At 59.1% G+C, this 18,419-nt stretch overlaps 5 protein-coding genes across 5 annotated transcripts; 3 read left to right on the top strand and 2 right to left on the bottom strand.

Moving 5' to 3' along the window:
• Window positions 1–225: 225 nt before the first annotated feature.
• On the top strand, window positions 226–2,814 carry DCS_01979 (amino acid transporter; the record flags this gene model as incomplete). Its single annotated transcript, XM_040799310.1, has 2 exons — window positions 226–1,602; window positions 2,269–2,814. 2 exons carry the CDS (start codon window positions 226–228, stop codon window positions 2,812–2,814), a joined length of 1,923 nt encoding a protein of 640 aa, XP_040660193.1.
• Window positions 2,815–8,457: 5,643 nt separating this feature from the next.
• On the bottom strand, window positions 8,458–9,290 carry DCS_01978 (uncharacterized protein; the record flags this gene model as incomplete). Its single annotated transcript, XM_040799309.1, has 2 exons — window positions 8,458–9,189; window positions 9,240–9,290. The coding sequence occupies 2 exons, from the start codon at window positions 9,288–9,290 to the stop codon at window positions 8,458–8,460; spliced, it is 783 nt and encodes a 260-aa protein (XP_040660192.1).
• Window positions 9,291–9,616: 326 nt separating this feature from the next.
• DCS_01977 (uncharacterized protein) lies at window positions 9,617–14,053 on the bottom strand (the record flags this gene model as incomplete). The annotated part of the gene is made up of 2 exons (XM_040799308.1): window positions 9,617–9,756; window positions 9,835–14,053. The coding sequence occupies 2 exons, from the start codon at window positions 14,051–14,053 to the stop codon at window positions 9,617–9,619; spliced, it is 4,359 nt and encodes a 1,452-aa protein (XP_040660191.1).
• A 70-nt stretch (window positions 14,054–14,123) lies between these two features.
• Window positions 14,124–15,428, top strand: DCS_01976 (uncharacterized protein; the record flags this gene model as incomplete). Its single annotated transcript, XM_040799307.1, has 1 exon — window positions 14,124–15,428. One exon carries the CDS (start codon window positions 14,124–14,126, stop codon window positions 15,426–15,428), a length of 1,305 nt encoding a protein of 434 aa, XP_040660190.1.
• A 999-nt stretch (window positions 15,429–16,427) lies between these two features.
• On the top strand, window positions 16,428–18,108 carry DCS_01975 (uncharacterized protein; the record flags this gene model as incomplete). Its single annotated transcript, XM_040799306.1, has 3 exons — window positions 16,428–17,357; window positions 17,412–17,582; window positions 17,635–18,108. The coding sequence occupies 3 exons, from the start codon at window positions 16,428–16,430 to the stop codon at window positions 18,106–18,108; spliced, it is 1,575 nt and encodes a 524-aa protein (XP_040660189.1).
• Between the last annotated feature and the right edge of the window lie 311 nt (window positions 18,109–18,419).

The following is an 18,419-nucleotide window of genomic DNA, read 5'->3' as shown; positions in this document are numbered from 1 at the left end:
CCTTCCTTCCCGTTCATTCCCGCCGAGGTCTCCCTCCTCGCCTCCGGTCGCCGCGTCTGTCGTTGTGTTTGTGTGTGTGTGTGTGAATGACGCAGTCTTGACCCTCTCTCGCTCTCCCCCTTTGTCTCTCGACACCCTCATCCGGCGTCTCTCTCTCGCGCCGAAGCCGTCGCCGCTTCCCCCCCCCATTCTCTTCTCCCCTCCCCCAGTCCCCGGTGTCCCAAGATGGCGTCGTCGAGACCGTTGGAGGAGACCGACGTCAAGAGCATCATGCTCACCTCGTCGGACGCCGACAGCGAGCCGAGGAGGCAGAACACGAACGTCGCCGTCGGCGAGATGAGCGAGTACGACGAGGCCCGCGCCGACGTCGAGAAGCAGAAGACGGTCGAGGGCACGGCCAAGTTCAACCGCCTCGGCTGGAAGCGCCTCACCATCGTTCTCATCGTCGAGGCCATCGCCCTCGGCAGCCTGAGCCTGCCCGAGGCCTTCGCCACGCTCGGCATGGTGGCCGGCATCCTCTGCTCCGTCGGCCTCGGCCTCATCGCCATCTACACGAGCCACATCGTCGGCCAGGTCAAGATCAAGTTCCCCGAGGTGGCCCACTACGCCGACGCCGGACGCCTGCTCATGGGCAAGTGGGGATACGAGATCGTCGGCGTCATGTTCGTCCTGCAGCTGACCTTCCTCGTCGGCTCCCACTGCCTCACGGGCACCATCGCCTTCCTCAAGCTCACGGACAACGGCGCCTGCTCCCTCCTCTTCGGCGTCGCCTCGGCCTTCATCCTCCTCGCCCTCGCCATCCCGCCCTCGTTCGCCGAGGTGGCCATCCTCGGCTACATCGACTGCGTCTCCATCTCGCTCGCCATCGGCATCACCATCATCGCCACGGGCATCAACGCCTCGCGCGCCGAGGGCGGCTTCGCCGCCGTCGACTGGTCCGCCTGGCCGCGGCCGGGCGTCTCCTTCGCCGACGCCTTCATCGCCATCTCCAACATCGTCTTCGCCTACAGCTTCTCCATGTGCCAGTTCTCCTTCATGGACGAGATGCACACGCCGACCGACTACATCAAGTCCATCTGGTCGCTCGGCATCATCGAGATCGGGGTCTACACCCTCACGGGCAGCCTCGTCTACGCCTTTGTCGGCGTCGACGTCAAGTCCCCCGCCCTCCTCTCGGCCGGCCCCGTCATCTCCAAGGTGGCCTTTGGCGTCGGCCTGCCCGTCATCTTCATCTCGGGCTCCATCAACACCACCGTCATCGGCCGCTACCTGCACGGCCGCATGTTCAAGGACTCCATCACGCGCTTCATCAACACGCCCAAGGGCTGGACCACGTGGCTCGCCGTCGTCTCGGGCATCACCCTCGCCGCCTTCATCATCGCCGAGATCATCCCCTTCTTCTCGGACCTGCTCTCCATCTCGTCGTCGCTCTTCGTCTCGGGCTTCACCTTTTACCTGCCCGCCCTGATGTGGTTCAAGCTCCTCATGAAGGGCAGCTGGCGTTCGAGGGAGAACCTGCCGTGGAGCATCATCAACGGCGCCTGCTTCCTCATCGGAATCACCATCCTCGTCTGCGGCACCTACGCGAGCATCGCCGACATTGTGAGTTGCCCCACGGCCGCGCGCGCTCCCTTTTTTCCCTCGTCGCCACGGCTAATAGTCCGAGTAGATCCACAAGTTTGCGACGGGCCAGACGACGGGCATCTTCACTTGTCACCCCATCGGCTAGGTGGTGCCGTGGGCGGCCGCCGCGAGAAATATTGTTACGTCTTGTTGCATTGCAATGGCAGGGGGGGCGAGCTGCTTATGAATTGATGTGCATGCCGGCATTGGACATGTAGTCGGGCCTTGGATGCGCCGGGAATGACGAGTTCCATGATGCGAGGGCGGGTTGGCATGGGCATGTAATTCGCGCCACGAACGTCGGTGCCAGAACACCCCCGCCGTGCCCAGAGTTTTGTCTCGGCGCATGGTTGATGAGTAATTCGATTTGCTTGATCCCTCCTTTACGTCCGACGATGCAGATGATGGATGATGGCCCTGGACCTCGCTCCGCGGGGGAGATTCCGTCGAGCATGGAGCTGGTCACGAGGAACACTACATGGCATTCGGGGAAGTGGATGAACGAGTGCCGTGCACGGGCAACAGGCTTCCCCCGTAGCATCACCGACGCCGACCGGAGCACCTGCACCGCACGGAGCAAACAATCGTGCCGTCGGAGCAGTGAATGAACGAGTGCCGTACACAGACAGCAGGCTTCCCCCGTAGCATCACCGACGCCGGCCAGAGCGGTGCAGCTCCCCCGTAGCATCATCACCGACGCCGGCCGGAGCACCTCCACCGCACGGAGCAAGCAACCGTCCTGTCGGAGCGAAGCCTGCCGGCGAAGACGACGGAGACGGACACAGGCCAGGGATCCCGTCAGCATGCCGTTGGCTATGCGAATTCATCGACGGCGAGCTGGCTCACCCGCGAGCGAGCGCGGGAGGTGACGGCACCGTCGGTAGGGACCATGGTTGGACAACTTGCCGCGCAGCTACGTGCACACTCGAGCTGCAGAGCGAACAGTGCCACGGGTGCCAAGAGTACGGGAGCGGTCGGTCTAGCGTCAACCCGACCAACAAGTCGGTCCGCAAGACGTTCAAAACGGACGAGGCGAGCGCGGGAGGTGACGGCACCGTCGGTAGGGAGCATGGTTGGACAACTTGCCGCGCACCTACGTGCACGCTCGAGCTGCAGAGCGAACAGTGCCACGGGTGGCAAGAGTACGGGAGCGGTCGGTCTACCGCCACCGACAAACAAGTCGGTTCGTAAGACGATCAACACGGACGAGGCACACGCAATACTTACTTACAAGTATTACCTACTACCCGTACAAGTACGTAGGTGTACTGTAGTCGTAAGTAGGTAGGTATACTGTAGTCGTAAGAAGTTGTACTGTAGTCGCAAGAAGGTGTACTGTAGTCGCAAGTAGGTGTACTGTAGCCGAAAGTAGGTGTCTGTAGCCGTAAAATAAGTGTTGTAAGTAGGTGTGCTGTAGCCGTGAGTAGGTGTATTGCAGCCGTAAGTAGGAGTACTGTAGCCGTAAGTAGGTGTCTGTAGCCGTAAAATAGGTGTTGTAAGTAGGTGTCTGTAGCCGTAAGTAGGTGTACTGTAGCCGTAAGCCGTCAGTATGTGTACTGTAGATCAAGTAGACTTACTGTAGTCGTAAGGAGGTGTAAGTAAGTACTATAGTCAGCCACAAGTAGGTGTACTGTATTAGTTGTGAGCACATGTAGCGTAGGCGTACAAGTAGACAACAGATGAACAGCACAGACAGGGGTCAGGAGAGAGGGCGGGTCGCGGAGGCGAGCCAGGCCTGGTGAACGTACGCTGTGCTGTACGGCGTAGATGGACCAAGATTTTCTTCGTTCCGCTGCCAAGGCGACTAAAATTCATTGCCAAGTCGACTAGAAATCAGCGCCAAGTCGACTAGAAATTCACTTTCAACCAAGCTTGGTCGGCACTCATGACGTGTCTTTTGCCGGATCCCCCATCCAAGGTAGCTTCGCGGCTAGGTCGATGGTGAATGGGTTGGAGGAGAAGCGGTTGTGCGTGTCTGGCCGTCGATGGAGGACGGACTAGAACCCAGCGACGGAGGGGAAAAGGCGATCCGCGTGCGCCACTAAGGGGGTTAGCGAAAGTAAATGGGTCCGTTTGAAATATCAAAACTAGTTTGATCCCTGTCGGCAATCAGTGATGATCTGCCTGTCCTCCATCTGCGGCCGCTGACGTCAGAGGCACGCATACGCCGATGGGTAGATGGAGAGTATACGAGTACGAAGTGAGTGGGTGAGGACCAGACCAAAGTCATGCCGTCGCCATGAAAGGCATGAGAAGTCGCCGGCTGGCCACGACGCTCCCCACCCTGACAGGGCCGCGCAGGGGTTCGATACGGCTCTTTAGGTTGCGAACGAGGGACGCAATGGCTTCTCGACGACGTTCCGCCGGACGCTTGCCACGACGGCATCTGCACCGCCGTTTTGCCGTCCGCCTCGCCAACATCGACGAGAAGGGAGAGGCCAGCAGCATCGAGAGCAGCACGACCTGCTCTCGGCGGACGAGGCTTGCGGCCGTGCCATCCATGGGCATTTCACGGGTTTCTGACGGTTTGGCACCTCACGTCGGCTTGCAGCAAGTCGTCGGCTTCGAACCAGTCGTCGGCTTCGCCAGTCGTCGGCTTCACCAGTCGTCGGCTTCGAGCAAGGGCATCGTGGCAACTTTGTCGATACGAGGGACATCGGCAGCATCCGCCGGGCAAACGCACCGGGGGGGCACCGTGGCCGCGGCAGCCGGCAGAAGCCCCCGCCCGAATGTCTCCTTCGGGCGTCTCGCTCGGCGTCATACGAACGGACGGGCGTCGAGGAACAGAAAGAGACGGGCGTGACGTGAGAGCAAGCGTTCCCCGCAGAATTAGGTTGCTGGGATAGCCTGGCCAGCGAGGGGTTAGTGCATCTCCGATAACCATATGTCACGCCTTTTCCTAGATATGCTTGCACTCATGGCGGGTCGCCACGTAGGGTGGTGGGCTGCGGGTGGGAGCAGGACGACGAGGACGAGGTGTCATTCCCCTGCCACGAGAACGAAGGATCCGAAAACGACAGCGTAGCCTTTTCTGGCCGTCGCCGATGGAGGCGAGCGAATTCATGGCCGCGTGGATGCCCATGTACGGGTACAAAGGCGGCCGGTGACGGGGGGCGAGGGACCCAGGTACCTATACCTCGCCCGACACGTGCCTCGGGAGGTACTAAACGGTACTAGTGGCCCCATGTCGGCAAGCTTTCGACGATACTATTGCGACGCCTCGCGATGATCAATCAGGTCTCATTTTGGAGCAGAGCAGGGCAAAAGCTTATTTTCGGGCGCGCGAGGTATTACTTGCTGCATTTCCTCATCAGTGCACATGATTCCGAGAGCTCGTGGCCAGAAGAGGGTTTCCATCCGCCAGCGCGAAGCATTGTTCCCTGCCGTCACACGGCCACGGGCTGGGGCAGAGAGGTGCAGGTGTGCCTGTGAGGTAAGCAAGTACCCGTACTTGCTTACGTATGCTGTCGAGTACATGTACCCGCGCAGTTCCCACGGCGCGGTACCGGCACGTGCACGAAACCACTCGGGGCTTGCGCTCGCCATGCGTAAGTACATGTGCCGCACGGCACTTGAGAAGAGATGCATGTACAGGTACGGAGGACGTGGATACCCCGTGCCTGTGTTCTCGTACATGTACTTGCTCGTACCGAACACTACGAAGGGAGACGACTGCAGTGCACCTACAGGACTAGTATTACAGTACACCTACAGGACTAGTATTACAGTACACCTACAGGACTAGTGTTGCAGCACACCTACAGTATTACAGTACACCAACGGACTAGTATCACAGTACACCTACAGGACTAGTATTGCAGTACACCTACAGTATTGCAGTACACCTGCAGGACTACTAGGTACTGTATTACAGTACACATACAAGACTACTAGGTAGTATTGCAGCACACCTACAGGACTAGTATTGCAGTACACCTGCAGTATTACAGTACCCCTTCAGGACTAGTATTACAGTACACCTACAGGACTAGTATTGCAGTAAGTACACCTACAGATTACAGTACACCTACAGGACTAGTATTACAGTACACCCACAGGACTAGTATTGCAGTAAGTACACCTACAGTATTACAGTACACCCACAGGACTAGTATTGCAGTAAGTACACCTACAGTATTAGAGTACACCTACAGGACTAGTATTACAGTACAACTACTACACCAGGATACCCAGGATACAGTACTCTGCTCATGTACTTTTACTATTACTTACTAGTAGGCACTTGGCTGAACTCCGTACTATACTCGCACGTATTCTACTGGACCTACTACGTACATGTGCTTCAGTTCATTCGCTCGCAAGCAGACGGAGGTTTCGCATACTCACCAGCACCACTTGCACCTATGCTAGTGGAAGCACTCCGTATACGCTCAAAAATTCCATGCTTACTAGTAACCAGAGACGTGCTTGCTGGGCGTGCATGTGCTTGTAGGTGCGCGCATGCTCCCTCGAGGAGAGGCAATCAACGGGGGGCTCTGCCATTCTCGGTACTTGTGCTTTCATGCCATTACGCTGCATCCGTGGCGGGATAGCGACAGACGGTCCGACGGAGTGCCCCAACAGTACTAGGTACGTACAACTATTACATGTACCGACTACCTAGCTGTAGGCACCCGTGCGAACACGAGCACGCCTAACGGCACGAACCAACGGGGTCCCCATGTTGGGGTACGAATTGGGTACATGGGCAAACTACGGAGTATCTAGTTTGCCGTACCTCACCGACGTGCGCGTGTACGTGCATACCAGCAACTGGCGGCAGGCGACGTGCACGAACGCTCCCCAGGCGCACGGGGACATGTACCACGGCATAACGCAGTACCTTTCCACGCCGCCTCTGTACGGGGTGCGTACATGTCGACGTTGTACCTCCATGGACGGTGCTTGTACACGCAAGTACCTGCGTCGGGGCTGTTGCACTTGCTAACATGGCTGGGCATGCATCGCACTCTTACACCCCTACTGACCTGTTAGGGAGCAGTGGGCGCATTCTTCATTCATTCCGGCATGGCGGGGGGTGCATTCTTCATCTTCTTTGGGACGAGATTTCGACGGCACGTCCGTCGTGCCGAGCCAACACAGCGGATGCGCACGATAGGGCAGATGCACCACTAGGTACTGCTCCTGGCACGCTGCAGCGAGCGACGTTGCTGCGACGGCATCTCCCATGATCGAAACGAAGGCGCGTAGATTCGACCGTCGCTCCCCGTCGTCCACGGTGAAGTCTTTGGCCAGTGTGGCATCCGGCAAGTAAGTACATGTAGGTACGGTTCTCCAAACTGCAGCGTACGGTCCTTGCATAGTAATGTGGTGTACTTGTCGTACTCTGTACCGTATGAGTATTGCGCATGCCATGCGCCGTGCGCACTGTACCACTGCTGGGGGGTTGATGTGGCGTGCTGCAAGTACCGCACGGCAATGAGCACAGTACGTGTTTGGTACGTCACTGTGCGTCCAGTAGTCTGTACTTGCATCCAAGTACACGACCTGCGCATGAGCAAGTACTTGCTGTACTTAAGTACTAGGTAGTTGTGATTGCATCGTTCTTGCAGTAATAATTACTAGTACTTACTCCGTACACCTAGTTGGACAGAGGGTGGTGCATCTCGTGAACAAGTACTTGAGCGCTGTGCTCTGTAGGGAGTTCTGTACATGTGCGGTACATGCAATGTTCGGAGCAGGCGTACATGTACATGAGCTTGCCCGTATAGGTCAGGGGAATTCTCCGTACTGTACATGGATGCTCGGTACTGTCAAGTACTCGCAAATGTGGTGAAAGATGCTGGACTGTAATACATGCATAAGCACCTTTCCTCCTACTAACGGGATTGCCTTACAATGGTCCCCACCTGCCAGCCGTGGAACCATGACCCTGAACTAAGTTCTTACTCGCACGTGGCGCGCGCGGCTCCGACTAGTACTTAGTTATACATACTATGCTACAAGAACGGGGTACAGCAAGCGCTACGGAGTACTAATACAGTACTTGCAAGCACGCAGGATACAAGTGCAAGTAAGTAAATACTTGGATACGGTGCAAAAGTACAGAGTAGGTGTACATATACATGCATTGCTGCAGTGCGTTACTGGATGCGCATGTACTTGTACTTGCACTTTTTACCCATGACAACGGACGACATGATTGGCCATGCAAGTAATACGGAGTAAGGGGTTTGATCTCGCCCCGTACTTGTACTTGTACTTGATTACGTACACCACCCCTATGCTTGCATGGTCGAGTCCGCACTCCGCACTTGCTCTGCCACGTCAACCTCGACGACGTGGAAACGCCGTCGTCGTCGTCTCGACATATTACCTGTTCGCTCGCCGCACATGGTCAAGAACGTCTCCGGATCCTCCTCAGTGCTTCGACTTGCCTCTTGTCAACGGCCATGCGGCGGACGACGTGTCAATTTCATGTCATCGCGACGATCTCAAGCACGAGGCTACGAGGCCGCTTCGCATCATCCCTTTGTGGCCATGTGCATCCTCATCCATCTCCCGGTCGAAGAAAGGTTCGAATGCCATCGAGCGTCCATCTCGAGATGCCACCGTGTTTCATCGTTGCGCGGCCAGAAAAGTAGCACGGCCGTGTAGCCGAGTCGGCGGCGTCGTTCGCCTGCACACCCTCAACGTTCCCGATCCGGCGATGTTCAAACTTCGTCTAAACGCGCGGTGCGCCGTCTGATTCGTCCCCCGCAACCAAGCCGTTGCACGCTGGCCATTTCGCCTCATCCAGCGGTCTTGGCAGCCGGGTCATCTCACGCCAGGCGGCGAGCTACTTCGTTCCCAAGCCGAGAGTGGTATTTCATTCTACTGGTGCGTCTGTGCCGGGTGCTGGCCCTCTGCCCTAGGGCACCCCTGGCTGCGTTCGAGGGGTCGTGGCTCCGTGCCGTCGATTTCTCGTCTTTGGGGCATGCCTCGCCGGGTCCACAGCATGGCCTTGCGAGCCGACGAATCGGCGGCGATTTGGTACGGGCCTCTCGATGGCTTTGCCCTCAGAGCCGCCGGGGCGAAACCCCTTCCTTGCCCGCCTTCCCCGTCGTCATGGTCGTGTTGAGGGGACGTCATCGCCAACCGACGCTTCCGAGCTCGACCCGCCCCTGCGTCGTCGAAGGGTGAGGGGGTACCGTGGGGTCTGGACGTGATGGCGACCACCTCATGCATCATGCCGTCCTCGGTCCGTCGACCCGTCACGGAAGAGGACACGCATCCATGCACGCCGTCCGTCACTTGGCCGGCGATGGTGGTCTCGCTCACCCCTCCCCTCCTCCCCACGCCTGCGGTGGCCGTCGATGCTTCGATATCCACCCTCCCTTTCGACTTCCTGTCCTCAACCGTCCCGTGCGCGCCGGTTCGCCCATCCATCGAGCCATTGGCCTGCTTGCCTTGTGTCCTTTGTCTCTTGGCATTTCCATTTCCGGCTGGTCCGGCCGTACCCGCTGTTAGTTCCTCGATGATTCTCTCTCCAGCGTGTCCCTTTTCGGTGGCCGGATGGTGGCCCGGATGGTGGCAGTTGGCGGCCAGGGATATCCACTCGCTTCCCTGCCCTAGCTCGGAGCTTCAGAGATTGGGGCTGAACTTGCCAGGACAACAAAGTCTATTTGTCGCAAGCCGGTGCCTGCTTTCCTCGACTTGACATTCATGTATAGGCGGAAGATTGCGTTCCTACTTTTCCCCTGGCAAGCCCTCGACGTGTCTCGCTTCCTGAACCATCGTCAATGTCACTGTCACCATGATGTTTCATTCCGCGAGAACAGCAGCCGTCGTGCTCGGCTTAATTTGCACGGCTCAGGGGTTTCTACCGTTCTGGAACAAGGAGAACGGCACCCTCGTCGTCGAATACCAGCCGGTTGAATATGTGTGCTCGGGCAGAGTGCTGGAGACGGTCTTCACGCGGTATCGTCACCCCTCGACAAACCGCCTGTCCGGCGCGGAGGAGCCTAACGTGATTATGCAGAACATACACCAGTTACATGCCGCCTCCCGAATCGTCGGGTGGGATGCATAAGCCGACAAAGACGAAGAAGACAAGGACGACCAAGTGTACGTCGGATTGCGATGCGACGACCACCAGGACCAACACGGTGCTGAGCACCATCACCGTGACGTCTGGCAGCGTCGGATTCACCAGCACGCTGGTCACCACCATCGACGGCACCCTGACGACTGTCGTGGTGATTGACGTACCGACGAGCATCAGCACGGGTTCGCAGTCCACCGGCTCGGGCTCAACCACCAACTCGGGCAGTACCGCCAGCTCAGGCTCGACTACCAACTCGGGCTCAACCACCAACTCGGGCTCAACCACCAACTCGGGCTCAACCACCAACTCGGGCTCAACCACCAATTCAGGCTCAACCACCATTTCAGGCTCTACTACTAATTCAGGCTCAACCACCAACTCGGGGTCGACGACGAACTCAGGCTCTACTGGCTCGACGACGAACTCGGGCTCGACCGGCTCGACGACCAACTCGGGCTCGACCGGCTCGACGACCAACTCTGGTTCTACCGGCTCGACTACCAATTCTGGTTCTACCGGCTCGACGACCAACTCTGGTTCTACCGGCTCGACGACCCACTCGGGTTCTACCGGCTCGACGACCAACTCGGGCTCTACCGGCTCGACGACCAACTCGGGCTCTACCGGCTCGACGACCAACTCTGGTTCTACCGGCTCGACGACCAACTCGGGATCTACCGGCTCGACGACCAACTCTGGTTCTACCGGCTCGACGACCAACTCGGGATCTACCGGCTCGACAACCAACTCGGGCTCCACGAGCGAATCGGATACATCTAGTAACTCTGGCGGAATCAGATCAACCACCTCCACCACGGCAAGCACCACTTCAGGCACGGCTGGCACAACCACGATGACAAATGTGCTGAGCACCATTACCATCACAACTGGCAGCGTCGGATTCACCAGAACAATAGTTACCCTCATGGATGGTGTCCTAACGACTGTCGTGTTGATAGAAGTACCGACCAGCTCGGGCACAACTATTGCGTCAAGCTCAGCCGATACCAGCTCCACCACAAACTCAGGCACGACTTCAGGCTCGGGAACGACTTCTGGCACGGGAACGACCTCTGGCACGGGGACGACCTCTGGCACGGGGACGACCTCGGGCACGGGGACGACCTCGGGCACGGGAACGACCTCGGGCACGGGGGCGACCTCGGGCACGGGAACGACCTCGGGCACAGGAACGACCTCGGGCACGGGAACGACCTCGGGCACGGGGACGACCTCGGGCGCGGGAACATCCTCAGGCATGGGAACAACTTCCGGCTCTGGGACAACTTCGGGCTCAGGTACGACCTCAGGGTCCGAAACAACTTCCGGCTCAGGAACAACCTCGGGAACGGGAACAACGTCGGGATCGGAAACAACTACGGGCTCAGGTACCACATCGGGGTCGGGAACCACCACCGGTTCAGGTACGACTTCGGGGTCGGGAACCACCTCGGGCACAGGGACAACCTCAGGCACGGGGACGACCTCGGGCTCAGAAACAACCTCGGGCACAGGGACGACCTCGGGCACAGGGACGACCTCGGGCGCAGGGACGACCTCGGGCACAGGGACGACCTCGGGCGCAGGGACGACCTCGGGCACAGGGACGACCTCGGTCACAGGGACGACCTCGGGCACGGGGACGACCTCGGGCTCAGAAACAACTTCAGGCTCAGGAACTACCACCGGCTCAAGTACGACATCGGGGTCAGGAACAACCTCGGGCACAGGAACGACCTCAGGTACAGGGACAACCTCGGGCACAGGAACAACGACGGGCTCGGGAACAACCTCGGGCACGGAAACAACCTCGGGCACGGGAACGACCTCGGGCACGGGAACAACTACGGGCTCGGAAACAACCTCGGGCACGGAAACAACCTCGGGCACGGGAACGACTACGGGCTCCGGAACGACTACGGGCTCCGGAACGACTACGGGCTCCGGAACGACTACGGGCTCCGGAACGACTACGGGCTCCGGAACGACTACGGGCACGGAAACAACCTCGGGCACGGAAACAACTACGGGCACGGGAACAACCTCGGGCACGGGAACGACTACGGGCTCCGGAACGACTACGGGTTCCGGAACGACTACGGGCACGGGAACAACCTCGGGCACGGAAATAACTACGGGCACGGAAACAACTACGGGCACGGGAACAACCTCGGGCACGGGAACAACTACAGGCTCCGGAACAGGCTCAGGAACATCCTCGGGCACGGGAACAACCTCAGGCACGGGAACAACCGGCAGTGGGACAACTTCAGCCACAGACTCAACCACGGGCTCGGGCTCAATGACAGGCTCAGATTCAACGAGTTCTGGCGCAACTACAAGCTCTGGCACGGCATCAAGTTCAGGGACATCCTCAGGGTCAGGCACAACGACAGATTCCACTACCAACTCAGGTACTAGCGGAACAACTTCTGCTGAAACTTCAGGAGAGACCTCCGCTTCCGGTAGCACCACGGCATCTGGGAGTACTTCGGCTACTGGAAGTATGGCAACCTCAGATACCACGTCAGCTACCGGTAGCATGGCGACCTCGGACAGCAGCTCGGCTACCTCGGATACCGGTAGCGCTTCGACGTCAGGAAGCACCTCAGCTACTGGTAGTATGGCTACTACAGGAAGCACCTCGGCCACTGGCAGCATTGCCACTTCAGAGGACACTACGGGAGGCACCTCGGCTACAAACACCGACACCACATCATTGGTTAATACGAATACTGGAGGCGATCCGGGAGAATCTACCTTGTCATTTACTGGATCTATTAGTTCAACTGGCACCATGGCAACTTCGGAAGGCACCTCAGCTACAGGAAGCATGGCTACCTCGGGAGGCTCCTCGGCTACGGGCAGCATGGACACTACAGGCAGCTCCTCGGCTACGGGCAGCATGGCCACTACGGGAGGCTCCTCGGCCACCACGGGAGGCTCCTCGGCCACTGGAAGCATGGACACCACAGGCGGCTCCTCGGCTACAGGTAGCATGGCCACCTCGGGAGGCTCCTCGGCCACGGGTAGCATGGACACCACAGGAGGCACCTCGGCCACGGGTAGTATGGCCACCTCGGGAGGCTCCTCGGCTACCTCGGGCGGCTCCTCGGCCACGGGTAGCATGGACACTACAGGAGGTTCATCGGCCACGGGTAGCATGGCCACCTCGGGAGGCTCCTCGGCCACGAGTAGCATGGACACAACAGGAGGCTCCTCGGCCACGGGTAGCATGGCCACCTCGGGAGGCTCCTCGGCCACTACGGGAGGCTCCTCGGCCACGGGTAGCATGGACACAACAGAAGGCTCCTCGGCCACGGGTAGCATGGCCACCTCGGGAGGCTCCTCGGCCACTACGGGAGGCTCCTCGGCCACGGGTAGCATGGGCACTACTGGAGGCTCCTCGGCCACTGGAAGCATGGGCACTACTGGCGGCTCCTCGGCTACAGGCAGCATAGCCACCTCGGGAGGCTCCTCGGCTACGGGTAGCATAGACACTACAGGAGGCATCTCGGCTACGGGTAGCATGGCCACAAACACCGACACTACGTCATTGGTTAATACGAATACTGGGGGCGATCCGGGAGAATCTACCTTGTCATTGACCGGATCTGTCACTTCAACTGGCAGTATGGACACTACAGGCGGCTCCTCGGCCACTGGTAGCATGGCCACCTCGGGAGGCTCCTCGGCCACGGGCAGCATGGACACTACAGGCGGCTCCTCAGCCACGGGCAGCATGGACACTACAGGCGGCTCCTCGGCTACGGGTAGCGTGGCCACCTCAGGAGGCTCCTCGGCCACGGGCAGCATGGACACCACAGGAGGCTCCTCAGCCACTGGCAGCATGGCCACTTCAGGGGGTACTACAGGAGGCTCCTCGGCCACTGGTAGCATGGCCACCTCAGGAGACACTTCGGCTACTGGCAGCATGGCCACTTCGGGAGGTACTACTGGAGGCACCTCAGCTACAGGTAGCATGGCCACCACAGGAGGCACCTCGGCGACCGGAAGCATGGACACTACAGGAGGCACCTCGGCCACGGGCAGTATGGCCACCTCGGGAGGCTCCTCAGCTACTGGAAGCATAGACACCACAGGAGGCTCCTCGGCTACGGGCAGCATGGCCACTACCGGAGGTTCCTCGGCTACAGGCAGCATGGACACTACAGGGGGCTCCTCGGCGACTGGAAGCATGGATACCACAGGAGGCACCTCGGCTACGGGAAGCATGGCCACTACAGGAGGCACATCGGCTACGGGAAGCATGGATACCACAACTGGAGGCACCTCGGCTACTGGAAGCATGACCACTACAGGGGGCTCCTCGGCCACGGGTAGCATGGATACCACAGGAGGCACCTCGGCTACTGGAAGCATGACCACCACAGGGGGCTCCTCGGCCACGGGCAGCATGGATACCACAGGAGGCACCTCGGCCACGGGCAGCATGGATACCACAACTGGAGGCACCTCGGCTACTGGAAGCATGACCACCACAGGGGGCTCCTCGGCTACGGGCAGCATGGATACCACAGGAGGCACCTCGGCCACAGGCAGCATGGATACTACAGGAGGCACCTCGGCCACGGGCAGCATGGCCACTACAGGAGGCACCTCGGCCACGGACAGCATGGACACTACAGGAGGCACTTCGGCTACCGGTACTGGTTCTACCAGCATGACTACTGGTACCGACACGGATACCATAACTACCGGTATGGCCACTGGTACTAGCACGGATACGACGACTGACACGGATACCACCACCACCGGCATGGCTACGGGCACCGATACGGATACTACGACGACCGGCATGGCTACCGGTACCGACACGGACACTACGACCACGACCACGGCCACGACCACTACAAGCACGACTACCGGTACCGATACGGATACCACGACTACCGGCATGGCTACTGGTACCGACACGGACACTACGACCACAACCATGACCACGACCGCGACCACCACGACTACTAGTACCGATACGGATACTACCACTACCGGCATGGCCACCGATACAGACACTACCACCACCAGCACGACCTCTAGTACTACTACCACTGGCATGGCTACCGATACGGATACTACCACTACCGGCATGGCTACTGATACGGATACCACCACTACCACCGGCATGGCTACCGACACGGACACCACCACCACTACCACCACCACCAGTACTACCGGCATGGCTACCGACACGGATACTACCACCACCGGCATGGCTACCGATACGGATACTACCACCACCGGCATGGCTACCGATACGGATACTACTACTACCGGTATGGCTACCGACACGGATACCACGACCACTACCACGACCACCAGCACTACCGGCATGGCTACCGATACGGATACCACCACCACCGGCATGGCTACCGATACGGATACCACCACTACCGGCATGGCTACCGATACAGATACCACCACTACCGGTAGGGCTACTGCTACCGATACAGATACCACCACCACCGGCGTGGCTACTGCTACCGATACGGATACCACCACCACCGGTATGGCTACTGCTACCGACACGGATACTACGACCACAGGTATGGCTACTGACACCGACACGGCGACGACAACCGAGCCGGCCACAACCGGCGATCCAACGACTTCTGCAGATACGTCGACTACCACCACCACAGGTGCAGCATTTTCTTGTCCACTTCCACCGTGCGGATCCGGCCCTGGCGCTTGTTGTGATGAAGTCTCCCCCGGCCAGTGTGCATGTTACGCTTAAACTGCAGATGCTCCATGCCGCAATCATGTGGTACGCATCTTCGGCCGGAAATTTGATAATGAGGTTTCCAACAGGAACCGTACACTGACCCAAAAGTCGGCCACAAAGAGAGCAATCAAACCTGGCGCCAGATCAGTGGCATTGTGCAGCCGTGGACTCGGTTGGGTAGGATCACGTCGGTGTGTACAGGTCATGTCGGCTCGATACACGTGAGAGTTCGGGGTTCAGGGGTTCGCGGTTTATGGGCCTATCGATGGATGATGGGGACGAACGCGACAGGGTGGCAAGTGTCGAGGTTGCGCATCAAGAATCCGCAGCTGACCTCGCCCGTGGAGACTCCCGAGTCCAATGGTGGTTTCAGGTCCGTGGTGGAACTATGGGGTCTAGTCAAGTAGTAACAGTACAACTCTTTAATATACATCTGTTCATTTTCCCCGGCTGCGCTCCATATGCCGGAAGCCTGGGCAGCGAAACCGTCCGGACTCGGGTCCCATGCCTCGTTGACATTCCGCCACGCCAAACAACAACTCAGGGGCGGCCCCCTGAAAGCACCGTTCGCATCACCGCCGGTGCGGCCTCTCCGCCGTGGGCCTGCCAGGACTAACTCGATCAAGGGCCCCGTTGCGACCTACGAAACATGTTTGAGGTGGGAAAAGTTAAGTCTGTGTGGGGAATATATGGGGAGAGATGCCGGGGTATGCAATGGGATGGTCCGTGGATGGAGTGAGTGGAGGCGGGGAGCCGGCTTGCGGGATGCCGTAAGATGACCATAATACGGCACCAGCAACCGCAAGCATGTGGCCAATGGACGAGCCAAGGATGACACTTAAATGGACGCACCCCGGAGCCTCTGCTTTGGCCGTGCTTGCTACCCTGACCATATGCCCGCTCCTGCCGGATACTCCGTCTCGATCAACTCCCCACAACCCCTGAACGAGATCGTGGACCGTCGAGCTGCGAGCCGCTCCCACGCCGTGCGCAGCGTGCGTGCCCGAAGCGATGCCGACCGAACGGATCACGCCGGCCGATGGTGCCTCTGATGTCGACTCGGAGAAGCATGCGGTCGAGAATATCGAGCTCGCCGTCGACGATGGCCATGGGCAGACCATGGACCCCGAGCGGAGAGCGTTGGTCGAGAAACGGCTCAAGAGGAAGCTCGACGCGCGGTGCAGCCTCTTCGTCCTCATCTACATCCTCAACTACCTCGACCGCAACAACATTGCGGCGGCGCGTCTCAAGGGCCTGCAGGACGACCTCGGGCTGGACGATACCCAGTACGCGACCTGCCTGAGCATCCTCTACGTCGGGTACATCCTGATGCAGGTGCCTTCCAACATGTTCATCAACCGCATCCAGCGGCCGTCTCTCTACATCGCCGGCGCCATGCTCCTCTGGGGGCTCATCTCGACGCTCTCGGGCAACGTCGGTACCTTTGGCCACATGGTCGCCGTCCGCTTCCTCCTGGGCTTCGTCGAGGCCGCTTTCCTGCCGGGCGCGCTCCTCATCCTGTCCAAGTGGTACACGCGCCGCGAGTTGACGAAGCGCAACGCCGTGCTCTTCTGCGGAAATCTCATCTCCAACGCCTTCTCCGCCCTCGTCGGCGCCGGCGTCCTGTCCAACATGCAGGGGGTCTTGGGCCATGCCGCCTGGCGATGGCTGTTCTGGATCGAGGGCGCCGTCACCATGGCCGTCGCCGTCGCCGCCGCCTTCATCCTGCCGGACCTGCCGCACAACGCCCGCGGTTTCAGCGACGAGGAGAGGACGGTGGCCCAGCTGCGCATGTACGAGGACGTCGGCGAGGCGGACGCCGACGCCGCCGACCAAGGCGCCTTTGACGGCCTCTGGATGGCCGTGCGAGATGCCAAGATTTACGTCTTGATGTTGACCTTTACCGCCTACGTCGTGGGACTGTCCTTTAACGCCTTTTTCGTACGTGCTCCCCTGCCTCTACTTGTATCCTCCACTCGTGCTGACAGGCGACAGCCGACGCTGACGGGCACCCTGGGCTTCGGCTACGTACCGACGCTCCTCATGAGCTCGCCGCCCTGGCTCTTTGCCTGCCTCTTTTCCATCCTCGTTTCGTGGAACGCGGATCGCACCCAAGAAAAGGTGATGCCCACCCCCACCCCCCCTCCATCCTCCATGCCTTGGAATGTGAGGCAGCGTTGGTTGAAAGGGGCCAAGACTGACGGTCGGACAATTCTAGTTCTGGCACATCGTCGGCCCCATCCTCATGGGCAGCGTGGGCTTCGTCATCAGCATGGCGACCCTCCAGGTTGCGGCCCGCTATGTTGCCCTGTTTCTGCAGGCAGGGTCTTACGCCGGCTTCATCGTCTTTTATTCCTGGATCAGCTCGTCCTTTCCCCGGCCGCCGGCGAAGCGAGCGGTCGCCATCGCCATGATCAACGCGTTCAGCCAGCTCGGCAACGTAGCTGGTTCCTACGTTTGGAACCTCAAGGAGGACGGCTACAGAAAGAGCTACGGAATTGTGCTATCCATGTTTGGCGTCGCCATGGCCGGGTGCTTGCTGTTCCGTCGCATGCTTGCCAATCTGAACAGAGAGTTGGAAGCGAGGGAGGTCCGCGAGGCAGCGGGGACGGCGAAGCAAGATGACGGCAAAGGGGCCGATGGCAGCGAAGAAATCTTGAGGATGAGTAAGGGTTTCAGATACCTATTGTGAACGAGTGTTTCGTCTGAGACATCTATTGTGACCGAGTGCTTCGTCTCAGATACCTATTGTGACCGAGTGCTTCGTCTCAGATACTTATTGTGACCGAGTGTTTCGTCTCAGATACCTATTGTGGCAGAGTGCTTCGTCTCAGATACCTATTGTGAACGAGTGTTTCGTCTCGCTCACAGACAATTGTGGATATATATATGCATAACGTATATACATGTATGCATCACGATGATTGTCCTGGTCGTGCTGCTGGAACTACCACCAAAACAGCGCCAGACATCGCATTGCTCTTTCATCATGCACCGAACCGT

Source organism: Drechmeria coniospora, chromosome 01 (assembly GCF_001625195.1).
Source record: "Drechmeria coniospora strain ARSEF 6962 chromosome 01, whole genome shotgun sequence".
In the NCBI taxonomy this organism is placed as follows: Eukaryota; Fungi; Ascomycota; class Sordariomycetes; order Hypocreales; family Ophiocordycipitaceae; genus Drechmeria; species Drechmeria coniospora.
The sequence above is the reverse complement of the archived record's forward strand: the minus strand, read 5'-3'. Positions and strand labels throughout refer to the sequence as shown.